This window comes from Eurypyga helias, unplaced genomic scaffold (genome assembly GCF_000690775.1).
Source record: "Eurypyga helias isolate BGI_N326 unplaced genomic scaffold, ASM69077v1 scaffold32976, whole genome shotgun sequence".
Taxonomy (NCBI): Eukaryota; Metazoa; Chordata; class Aves; order Eurypygiformes; family Eurypygidae; genus Eurypyga; species Eurypyga helias.
Genome location: NW_010259062.1, coordinates 1,985 through 14,868, shown reverse-complemented (window position 1 = coordinate 14,868; position 12,884 = coordinate 1,985). Strand labels below are relative to the sequence as shown.

Here is a 12,884-nt window from a genome sequence, read left to right as displayed (position 1 = left end):
GAGTCCGAGCAAGCCTGAGAGAGAGATTGCTCCAGAGTCCGAGCAAGCCTGAGAGAGAGATTGCACCAGACTCCGAGCAAGCCTGAGAGAGAGATTCCACCAGAGTCTCAGCAAGCCCCACAAGTGACTGAGAAAGGTGGTGGGTTGGTTGGCTAACTAACTAACTACTAAATGAACTAACAACCAAACTATGGCCTCCCAGCCCATCCCCGGCTTATATACTGAGCAGGACATGCTATGGAATAAAACAGTCGTTTGGTTAGTTTGGGTTAGCTGTCTGAACTGTGTTTCCTCACACCCTCCCCACCCACCACCTTCCCTGCTGCTTGTAGTGAGAAAGTTTGGAACACAGGTGTAGTATTGGATGCTGAAAAAGTTCTTGATTTGGTGCAAACACTCCTCAACACCAACTAAAAAACACCAGTGTTACCAGTACTCTTTTCAGGCCAAATCCAAAACATAGCCTCATACCAGCTACTGTGAAGAAAATTAACTCAGTCCTGACTAAAACCAGCACAGTGATGATCACAAGAGACTTCAAAAAAAAACCCACCAAAACAAAACCCCAAAATAAACAAACAAAAAAATCCATACACCATCAAAAAACCCCACCTTCTCTGTTGACCTTGATTCTCAAAGTATTGGTTCCCACAAGATATTAATTTCTCACTATCTTATCTGATGAGCTAGTCAAGGTTGGGAACTGCTGCACTGTGAGGGTTATGTTTGAAGCTGATCTTGGTTCATGCCAATCAACATCAAAATGAACAAAACTTGCCACTGGGGGCAAGTTTCAGGGTGAGGAACTACCTCCTAACTGACTCTTCAGTCTTTGGTTTTGAAAGAGTTTTGGACATGCACGCTTTCCTTGCTGAGCAAATAGCTGCAAGCTCTTCTTGAAGTAGTTCAGCAACTTGCTTAAGGTAAAAAGGAATCACAGAAAAAGGGGGGAAATCGCACATCTCCAAAAACAGCACTCGTTCTACTTTCAAAAGGGGCAACCATATGACTTTTGACTAGAATGGAACATGAACCAGTGGCGAATATACTCGTATGAGAGAACTGGTGATTATAGGACCAAGAACCAAAGAAAAGCACATTTATTACCAGGCACCTAAAGCCTCAGGAACAGCTGCAGAGTTTGTTACAAACCCAGACAGATAGATAGTCAATTACACTCTCATAGTGACAGAGTAAATTGAACAAATAACGCTTAATCGATTTCAAGAGAATTTTGATTTTGAATGGTCATTGTTTCACTGTCAAGAAGCAACTTTATCAAATGATCAGGCAACAGGACACTAACATCAGTCTCCGTTTAAAGCACTTGCTCAGATCGGATACAACATCCAGAGTATGCTTTTCTCCTGTTAGGAGTCTTGGCTGCTGAGCTGCAACGTTTGAAGGCAAATATTAACTCACTGAAATTGCAACTGAGACCGAACACGCACCTTTATCCAGTCATGTTAGGAAGTCATGTTTCCTATAGGTAGTCTGTCTCATATCTTTAATAGATATGGATTTAGTTGTAATCGCAAAGGACTAGTGTGAGTTTATGCCAGGTAGAAGTTGTGCTGAACTGAACATCTAATTTGGTGATCTGAATGATGCTGGTTTTGAACTGAAATGCATTATGTGGATTTCGCCTGATGCCATTATTTTAATTCTGTGGTTTGTCCCCTGAATTCTACCACCTGATGTTGCGTGAGATCTTTAAAAAGAAATAAAATAAATCAAAGCCCATCATTCTTAATTTATAAGTGTGTGATCCTTGCTAGCTGGTTCCAGGAGTACTGATCTTAGCTTCCCAGCTGAAGAGACCATTGGGTCAAAACTGCAACATTCAGTGACAAAAATGTCATTTTGATTATCCCACCAGTTCATGTTGTCTGTCAAGGATGATTAGAATCCAAGCAGTTATGTCAAGTCAACAAGACACGATGAAGCCAAAGGGCTCCCAGCATGCCAGGCAGTTAAAAGCTTCTAAAAGCTTGTAACTTCTAATATTCTTGATTCTTCAGATGTGGAAACAACTTCTGTGCAACACACCGCTATGCAGAGACTCATACCTGCACCTACGACTATAAGAGTGCAGGGCGAAGGTATCTGCAGGAGACCAATCCCGTCGTTAGTGCACCAAAGCTTCCCAAAATCTAACATACCTGTGCTGCATGTGGCCGTTCCACCATTGAAGAACTGTACTACGTTGAGAGCAGGACTTGCTTAAACTGCATAATTTTGCCATGCTCCATATCTAAAGATTTACCAAGTAACAAAAGCACATGAGGATGCATCCTATCGAAGAATAATGTGAACACTACTGCAATTAAAACTTTTCTTCTTTAGTGAATGAAAAGTCAAAGATTAGTTTTTACAATTTAACTGTTACTGCACGTTGTGTCGTGTTTTATATTTGGAAAAGCTGTTTCACTAGACAAGTCTTGAAAAGATGCACTTTACTAACTTTATTTACTGTATAACCAGACTTGAGGGAGTGTTGTAATGAGGGTGTCATGTATTGTCTCCTGTACTCTTGCGTTTTTTGTCCATTGAGTGGTATCTTCTAAGTTATTTCACTAGAAAGATCCTCTTCCCTCCCCTTTATTCAAACAGCCTATTTTGAGATTTTTAAGGGGGTAGTGTGTTCTGCCTGTCTGTTCCTTTCAGATTGGCATTCATACACTGTATATAAATTCTGAAAATTACGTATGTTAATCACATTTTCTTAAAATAAGACTGTTTATATGGCAAGTTTGTTTTTAAATAGAAAATGCCCCCTTTATTGCCATTAAATATAAGGAACAACTTATTTTAACTTTTTTTGTAATCCTAGATTTTTTTAACACTTCACAACTTGGCTTGTTCAGATGTTGAATGCTGTTATGAGACACAATTCTAATAAATATTAAATTTTATTGTGGTTTATGCTCTTATAAATAGACAAAATAACTTCCTATCTTATGGCATGCTCCTAAATTAAAAGTTGTGGTTTGTTATAGGGGGCACGGGCATTTTTTTTTTTTTTTTTTCTTTCTAGAAGCACTGACTCATCTGTTCCTACTGAAGCTGGTGGGAAAATTCCCACCAACTTCATTAGGAATAGTGGGACCAACACTGTGTGCTTTAAATAAACCTCCTAAAGCCTTACAGATTATATTAACCTCCAGCTGCTGCTGTACAAAGGCAGTTCAGTACTTGCATGAGGCACCTCTAACGAGCACGCAGCTATGGCAGAAAGTGGTATTGGAGGTACAGACCTACTGAAAGCCTTTCCTCTTTTGTTCCCTTAATGTGTCTGAAATATTTTTATAAGCTTATTTTGCTTCTATAAGCAAATAATAAAAATTAAAAGCCTACAACAAACCACTAAAACTAAAGAAATGTTGCATCCGGACAATTGGATGTCATGGTCCTTTTCTTGCCAGAGGCCTCAGCTACTTGGTTGCTTGTGGTATTAAAATAATCTATGCTGCATTCCAGTCGAGCAGTAGCAACTGATGAGCATGGCAATCAAAAGTTGGGCAAATAAAAAGAAAGGGGATCACTGAAAGGAAGTAACTTGAAGAATTCTCATTCTTGGAGGAAATCTATGTCATGTAGTCCACCCGAAACTTCTTAAACCTTCTGGAGTTTTCAGAGAGTAATGACCTTGGAGTAAAATTTTCAAAATCATTCTTCTGGGCAGTGGTAAGGTAAAATGGTGGTTCTCTGTGTTTGTGACCTCTAGGTTTATTTATTCTTACTGGACAAAGTTGCACCTAGTATGAAGAACACATTGTTACTGAACAGTGTTAGGTACCATGAATATGCCTGTGGGTTTTTTTTTTTCATCTCCAGCATGTGACAGTATTTGATTGAAGGAAAAGAATAAGGAACAGGGCAAATATACTAGTGTTTTCCCAGCAATTACTTAAGTAAGTAATTGTTTTCTCAGCAACTTTTTAAGAGACAGAGGTATTGGTCTTTTTGTAGGTGCAGTGGAGAGTTGGTAGGAAGTGGAATTAAAATAATATCAGCTGTCATCACTTAATCTGATTTTGCATAAATATAATTGGCACGAAGTTAGTTTGCAGTGCATTAGAATGACCATACTCAAATTTTAGTAAGACTATGTAACATATGTGGGGCAGGAAGTCTCTGAGTCAAATCTTGATTGTGACTCTCTACATATGCATAATGAAGTGCACAACTGTACTTTTCAGAAAATGCAATGTAGTGATAATTTCATTTTCACATGTGTAGCTTTTCCGAATTTTTACTATACCTCATTTTGATTATACCTAATACGGATATTTCTTATGCAGAATTCTCATGATTTTGTTCTCCCCTACAATACTGTGTAATCGGCACTGTTATTTTCAACCAGTAGTACAGCCCTAAGAGCACTTAAATTTGTAATTAACTGTTTTAGTTGCCAATTTATATGCTATCGGGTTTTACCAAATCCTGTGTTAGACTGTGCTATGGGTTAATTACTGTTTACTGTGTAAACTTACCTAAATGTTTTGTTTTTCTGAGTATTAGTCAGTGTGCTGTGGTGCTATGCATCTGCTGTAGTCAAATGTTTAGCTTTTGTGTATTTGTTCATGTAATTAGATTGTATCATAAAGCATTTACATAACAGAAGTTTAACAGTTACTTTGGTGTGTGCTTCTCTATCTTTCTGTCAAATGTTTTTTGCATGCTGCTTTAATCCTTGAGGACCTGTGAGGCATAACCAGGCTGGTCACTTAGTGAATGACCTCCAGGATTCTTGTGTCAAATTGATAAGCACTGCAGAGGTGTCAGAAATGCTCATGGATCTTGAACGAAATATTTCCTTTCTCTGAATCTTTAGAAGGTTATGGTGATAAAAATCTGTCTGCTTGAAATTCCCATCTATTCAGTCCCCTGGGAGGTAATTCCACTGCTGCCTACTGCTTAACAGTCTTCAGTTGTAGATGAGGCTAGATAGAGTTATTGATCCTTTAAAAATGAAGTTTTTCTAGCTCTTTTACATATCATGAATTAGACACTTTAGTTTCTTTTCAAGCACTTCTAACTTTCATAATGGGGCACCATCTCCTGGGTGTAAATTGTGGAGTTGTTTGTGCCTGAAAGGAGTTGCTTCCACCTGCAGCTTTTGGTGTTGGATCATATTTTTTCCCAATTTTTATGTAAATCAGGTTCATCTTGAAATGGATTAGACACCTCCTCTGGTATCTGTCAGCACTGAGCTACAGTTGTTCACGTGAGGACGTTCCCGTAACTGGGAAAGCTATGTGAAGCTATGGGACAGTAGCCTGCGCTTCTTCTGATTACTGTCGTTCTTACCCTGATTTTAGGTTGGGGTGGTCTTGCTATGTTTGCAAGGGATGGAGTGTTGGGTGGAAAACAATAAAAAAAGGCAATTTCCTTCCCGTACTTACTGTCCTGTTTAAAGATTATTGTCTAAAATCAGATGGTGTGCTCAATGGAAAGGTGATGAACTTGAGCCTTTTCTTGTGAAGCAGGTGTGTTCAGAGACATTGAGTGATAATACGTGGGTTTAATGTGCAGAATTGTAATTATTCACTTTCTCAGTAGACGTTTGCTAAAGTGGTCTCCTGTTCTCATTAGCTGGTTTCAATTCCTAGTTTATATTTGATGTTTCTAAGGTTACTTACATGGACCAATCAAAGTTACAAGATTATCTGTGCCCAGGTAAAGGGACATTGCTTCTCACAATGTTTTTTCCCTAAACACACTAAGCAAATATACAAATCTGAGGTTTTGCAAGAAAAACGGTTTAACTAATCATAAGTGTTCTTCTACTCCTTTTAACTGAAAAGAGTCATTGCCTGAAAAGATGAGGGTTGTGTTTCAACCGTGGCATGTTATGCAGAGGCCACAAGATGTCAGTGGAGACCCCAGTCTGAGAGATTTGGGATAAACCAGTCAGACTACAAAATGGGGACAGAACTATGTATTTCTAATGATGCTTAGGCTATTGCTGGTTTTGACCTATTTTATATTCCCAGTCTGTCTTTATTTCCTGATCAGTGAAACGTGTATTCCTTTATTTATCAGCTAGCCTTCTTAGGCAGGATTGGTCTTGTCCTCCCTCAGTGCTTTGTTTACAGTAGGGTGCATGCTTGCCTTTTTCACTTGAAGGAAATCTACCACTCCCTTTTTGTTAGATTTTACAGCCATGAGTTAGAGAAGGGGTCCTCTGCTTTGCCTCTTTAGACCTCCTGAGATCCTATAGGATTTTTCCTGATGAATCCTCCCATCTGATACGGGTTTCACTAAGTGTGTAGTTAAAGAACAAGTTGTACTTCAAAGCCTTTCTAGTCTTTCAAGAGTGATGTGCCAGATTTTCTGTATTTTTCTCTCTCCAACCATATGCAGATTGACTCCTTGAGCCAAGTTCTTTCCCGCAGTTAACTTAATTGCATGAATAAAAAACGCAGTTATATAACCAGTTTCTCTGGGGACCACTAGCTAAATCTATTAGATTGAAAGGCAATTTTTTTGAAGTCACCAAATATGTCAAAACAAAGGTGCTGTTTAAGAAAACTGGAAAATGCAATGTGTGTCTTGCTTTGCCTGTGTGTGAAAACCTGTCTGTAGCTTAGGTTCTGCTTATTTCAGCCGTTCCTTCTCCCTACCACACACACTTACACATGTATTTACACACACATTCAGTGACTGGGAGACTGCATTTTCAGCTCGTTAGTGTGTCAGTTTTGGTTTCCTTCATTTTTTATCAGTCAGACCATGAATAAGCCAGTATGTTTGTGTTTCTTGTCAATGCAACCATGTAATTTTTTGCCTGTTTTATGGCCACTGTGTGCCTATTTCTTGGAAAGTATTTTAGTTCAGGTCATTATTTTGCTTTTCCCATTAACAGTTCTTTAGAAAAAAAGAGAAAAAAATCCTTGTGTAGGCAGCAATTTAATAACATATCTACAGAAATTTGCATAAAAGAGGAAGACAGCTATTTCCTAACGTACTTTTAAGTCTTTGGTGCAGTGTATTGGTACTCTGGTTAATTTGAAACAATTTCAAATATAAGGGAGGTTTTGTTTGTTTTTGCAGTATCTTACTGGAATGAGGCTTGCCTAGTAATTAGATCTTTTTCAGGAATTAAGCATCAGTCTGCAAAGTAATTGCATCTAGAAGAGTGGTCCGTGAGTTTGTGCGTAACTCTTACCTAAGGACTTTGTGGTAGCGACCTTGCTGAGCTGCTAGCTTTCTGCGTGCTTTTAGTTTTCTGCGTGCAGCTGCGGAGAGGGGACACCAGGAGGCAGCGGAGGCATTTGAATGGCAAAAGCTTTGCTTTAGTCCAATTATGAGATTTACAACGAAACCGTGGCTAAGGAAAACTGTCATTATTTCTTTGACGCTTATTCAGCCCACTCTAGACAGATCTGAGGAGGTCAGCAGTAGGGTACATTCCTTCTCTTTTCCTAATTCCAAAGTTTTTCAAAAAAACTGAAAAGAATGTAAGAGCGTCTCAAAAACATGAGTGTATGCTGGTTTTTCTCATCTAAACTATTAGGAAATCTTAATGTATTGCAGAATAGAGAGCCCTCCTCTATTCCTCTCCATTAACCCTGCAAATATACATTTCAGAGGTGTCTGCTGGATAAAATATGCTGGATACTATATGTGTAGTAAAAATATTACCCATCCCCATAATTTCGTAGTGTAGAATGACAAATATTGCTTGCTTTTTCTTATGGACACAAGAATAAATTCAGTGGTATGTGTGAGGACTGTAGACTACTAACTACTCAACCAAACTGACCACCCCTTACTACTTGTCCTTTCTGGCACTGCAATTCAAGAAGCTTTACAGGACTTCAGCAACAGAAATTTATTCCTAAACCACACTTTAAGGCTCTTTTCAATCCTTTTTAATCCAATCTCCAGCAGGGCTGTTTGCTATATATCATATATATATAGTGTGTATATATAACCACATAAGGATTATATATTCTAATCACATCTGTATGGTGAATTACTGCAGAAATTTAGGTGTTCTGGCCAGCACCAGAAATTCAAAACAATACCGAATAATGAAAATAGTATGATATACATGGTATGTGATTAACAGCGCTAATGAGTTGGAAATGAAAACAATAAAGTTTTCTAAAACGAAAAATCAGGAGTTTTGAAACACCCTCTTTTCTTTCTCTCTGGGTTTTTTAACAAATGAATCTGAATTAAGAAAAAAAATATTTTTGAACAATTAATATTTTTTCACTCCCTTCTGACCATAAACTTAATGTGCAGACAGTTTTTTTATTTTACTTGAAGTGGTGGTGTTTGAACAGTAGACTTGGATTTATTTTGTATGTATCTAATTTGTACTTAATGTCAGGTGCTGGAACTGTCATCCGTAACAGGCCATATTTGGGATATGGTGGTGGTTTGTTAAAAACCTGAGCTGGCTGGTCCAAAATTACAACACAGAGATGTATGATGAAATATCTTTGTTTTTAAACGTGATCTTGAGACTGAGAGTCGAGTGACAGGATTTCTTTTTGGCATTGTCTGTCTAATGATCGTAGGTAGTTTGCTTTAGGGGAAGCATAGGACTCCTCAAAATAGATGGGATTAGCTTGAGATCCATCCAGTCCAGCATCTGTCTCTGAGAACAGGAGGTAACAGACACTTCAGAAGGAGGTGCAAGAATTTTGTAACCAAGTGTGCAGGAACCTGTTTTCAATGCTGGATCTTAGTCTGGTCTGAATTGTGAGGAACTTGGTGTTTCACTGTACAGTCCGATATTAATTTGGAGGCACATCAAGGTCAACCTATTTTTGAATCTTAATAGATTCACAGTCTCACTTATTTCTATTTATGTGTAATGTGAAAAAAAAAAAACCAAAACACAACAAAAAACCCTTCCCCCCCCCCCGGTAGTTTTGGATTTCCTACCAGTTTTTAATTGACATTCATTTGGTCTAATGTTGTGAGAAAGGGAGATGGGTGTCTCCAGAATATTCAGCATGTTCTGTGTTTGTATCACATCTCTTCCTCATCTTTTTTATGGTAGTGATTCACTGTCTTTGCTATTTCAGAGCCTTAATTATGCTTGCTGTCCTCTGAATCTCCTCTAATTTTGCAGTGTACTTTCAGAGATCCTTCAGTTGTCTTCAGTTCCCTGGTTCCTGTCTTGTATATTTAGCTTTAAGCTGCTCACGGTATTGCTACAATGGAAGCCTCTAAAATTGTGATTAAAATACTATCTGGTAAAATATACCCACGGTTCTTCTGAGGGAGATCCTATAGAAACGCTTAGTATTATTAATCTGTATTCTGGACACTACATAGATTATGAGGAGAAAATGTAGGAAGGCTCTGTAAGGGGAAAATCTGGCTGAGTTCAACAGAATAGCTGTGCTTAGGAGGAGATGATGTCTGGGTTTTGTTACCCCGAAACAGGCTGCCTGTGTGTATGCCTTCACCGCATGTGCGTGTTGGATGCATGCAGTCTGTTGCAGTGGGGAGAGCCAAAGCTGAAATACCAACTGCTAAAAAGTAGGCTCAGAGAAAGTCTTTCCTCCTCTGCATATTTGGGCTTTGGGGGGAGTAAGTTAATATTACACACCTCAGTGGTCTGAGTAACAAAACTGGAAGTCAGGTCTTTTTTCCAAGTTCTGATCAGTAGAGGAAGAAACTTTTGTTCTCTTCCCGAAGCAGAGGAAGAATATGGTGAGCTGTAGTCCCAGCTGCAGTCCCACCTGACCTCTGGAGATGCACCACTTGTCACCGAGCTTCGCTTTTTGTCTAGTGGTGCATATCCTGCCTTGAATAAGCATTAAATCTACTGGGGTACAAAGAAGGGACTAAGGTACAGACTTGTGCTTTCTTTTATCTGGATCCTAAATGGCTTGCAGTGCTATAAATCTTGTGACACCTTAACATGGTTGATTGGATTTCCCTAAGCTACTTCACCCACACCTAGACAACTAGTTGTATCTAGAGAAATCACCTTAAAAGGTCATTTTGCTGCATTTGCCAACCGTTTCCTTAATTTTGAGGCTCAGTAATGAGAAAATCCCTATTAACACTTCTACAGAGGACAGCATTTATGAGGTCTGGGTTAGGCTTTATGACTGCAAAAGCTTATCTGCTCTGAGACAGAGTCAAAGCTGTATCCAATCTTGTCAGCCTTCAAAGGCACCCTCACATGACTGTGAGGAGTTGCTGAAGTCTGCTGGGTGTGTAGCCATATGCCTGTTTGTCACACGCCAGGCCGCATTAAACCTCTACAGCTGTTGTCTGCTGAATCCATAACGTACGGAGCTGTTAGAGCGCTGTACTGAGAGAAAGGTTACAACTGTTGCTTTTTTCTCCTGTTGCTTTCCAAGTGAGACTTCAGCGGCTTGCCACTGTCTCAGAGACAAGTTTCAAATGTTCTCATCCTAGTGATTTTCGAAGGCCAGGTTTTAGTGAAATGTATTACTGCAATGCTCCTTTACGTCCTGCATCCCAGATGGAAGAAAAATTGATATTTCAAGCATTTGGAAATACACTTGTTAAGATGTCTGCAAATCCCCTACTTGGAGGTCTGGTGGCCTTTTTATTAAAGTTGATACAAACTTTGAAATCTGGTGCTTTTTTGGCTAAAGCTGCACAGCAGTCTTTCTTCAAACAGGCTTTGAACAGTGCATTCTGCAGGGTCACTGCTTGCAGTTCACCAAAAATGGGGCTCACAAAGACAAATAACCTGAGAAAGGAAAAATGGCTTATTTTACAGTGACCGCCTGGATATGTTGCCTGTATGTATCTGATGAGTAGCCTCACTTCTGGACTTCCTGTTTCTCTCATCTCACAAACAGAGGGTACGTGCTTTAACTCAGCACGGTGCTCGTTCAGTGTGTAACATCTTTCAGGCACCTGCCATGCAATTCTCACGCACCACCTAATTTCTTCTTTCACTCATTTTTACGCCGCTGACATTTACTGGAGCGGAATAGAGTTTTCAGACAAAGAGCATCTTGCAGTCAACCCATGTCTGGACATTCCTGGTTATTGACGTTCTGGGCTGGCAAAGAAAGGGAGTGGTGGTTGCTCCGTTTCTACTCTTGAGGGAATCGGGAAAACACTTAGCTCTCTGTATTCTTAAAACTGTTTTATCTCATCAAATAATTTTCCTCTTAAACTTGGCAAGAAAGATGCATCTAGTTTTCTTGATGTTCTAGGGGAGAGAATGGCAAAAAGAACTCCCACCTATCCTACAGAGCAGAGGTAAAAACAACGCTGTGTGAAGCACATTGAAGAATTCCAGATCTTACTGAGGTAAGTAAGGTTGTTTTGTTTTCTTTTTTCCTTCCAGAACCTGAAGTCATCCATGTATGAATGCAGATAGTCAGGAAGGACATAAACTTTTTTTGTATTTCCTTACGTCTTCTACTTGGATTCACGTCCGTTCCCTTCACCTTCCCCTCATGCTTCTCTTTTTCCTTCTCTTACCAGAAGCTATTTATTCACCTAGCACAGGCAGAAAACAGCAGAGCAACAGTACAGGAGGTAGTGAACCTTGGGCTCACCTTCAGTAAGGCTAGGGAACCTCAGAGAGCTGCTGGAGAAATTACCCTTCTCTCTGCCAGTGTTGTGCATAGAAGAGAGCAATCAGGTGGGCGAACATGCAGCTCAGGATATGCAGGTAGAAGGAAGTAAAGACACTGGGCTGACTTGGAGAAAAAACTAGCAAAGAAAAAGCCTTAGGAGCACATCCTGTCCTGTCTGCATGCATGTCATGTTTGCATGTGCGAGCACATATGCGGAGGAAAGCTTGCGCATTCCCAGCAGCCTGAGAGGGTGCTGCCTGGATTTAAAGCTTCCTAGTCATCAGGCTCACATTCTTTTCTTTTAGTTGTTGTTACCCAGTCTAATAGCCCTGCTTCTCTACGTTTTAAATGAATAACCACAGGAGTCACATACATGCCTGTGAGACAAATGAGCCTGCATGAGTGCATGAGGGAGCTTACACGTGCCCATACTCTGCAAGGGGTCGTTCAGGGATGTGGATTTTTGGGATTTACAGTCTCCCATCAGCCTGCACATTAGTGTGATCCCCTGCAAGACAGGATTGCAACTCAGGTTGCTTCCTGCCCTGAGTCTGTAATGGCTGTTGTAATTACAGGGGATATAACATTGTATGGTTTTGTACAAAAAGCTGCAAGGAGGTGTTGCAGTTTCTTAAGATGGTAACGCAGGAGACTGGTATAGTTCATTAAATATGTAGTAGCAATAATTTTAATTTCTATTTGGAAACAGATTTATCACAGAAAATCTAAATAACTTTGAAACCCAAACCACAGTGGAATTCTAAAGTAATCCCCTAAAGTATTGTGGTGTTGCTATGGAAACATGCAGGTGCTCAGAACGATATTGCAGAATAAAAAGATCATTTATAATTATCTGGGAAAAAATGAATTACGCTTTTCGTATAAAAACTGTATTGTCATAACTGAAGACAAAAAAGAGGGTACAGTTGTACAGTGCATATTTTTTTACCGTTCAGGATTTCTGCCCCACAGTGGTTTTTAGGTCTTCTTGCTAAAAGGAGTAAAAGTGTTTCTGAAAGGCACAGTCTTAATAACTGTACACTACACCTGTGCTGCTTCTAGAGAGAATTGGAGTCTCCTGGGCACAGAGGTGCTTCTCTTATTGTGACTTTAAACAAACTAAATTATTGTTGATGGCAAGTATTTTACAAAGGCCTTGTGTATGTTCACAGTCCAGACCCTGTGTGCAAGGCATCAGGGCAGCTCTTTTCGCCGACCCATCAGTATCTTCAGCTAAGTGTGACATGCATTTCTAGGTGCATATTCCCCAGCTATGGTTTTCCCTTAACTTTGAGCCAAAGGTATCCAGGTAGCAAAGTGGAGATACTCTGTCTGTTC

The 12,884-nt window shown here is 39.6% G+C and overlaps 1 protein-coding gene across 1 annotated transcript in view; it reads left to right on the top strand.

The window, feature by feature from the left end:
- The window catches only part of ZFAND4 (zinc finger, AN1-type domain 4), a 20,673-nt gene extending 18,059 nt beyond the window's left edge, over positions 1–2,614 (top strand). Inside the window, 1 exon segment of the mRNA XM_010154569.1 lies at positions 2,022–2,614. Within this exon segment, the coding sequence (XP_010152871.1) occupies positions 2,022–2,157 (136 nt within the window). The 3' untranslated portion in view covers positions 2,158–2,614.
- The last annotated feature ends 10,270 nt before the right edge of the window (positions 2,615–12,884 follow it).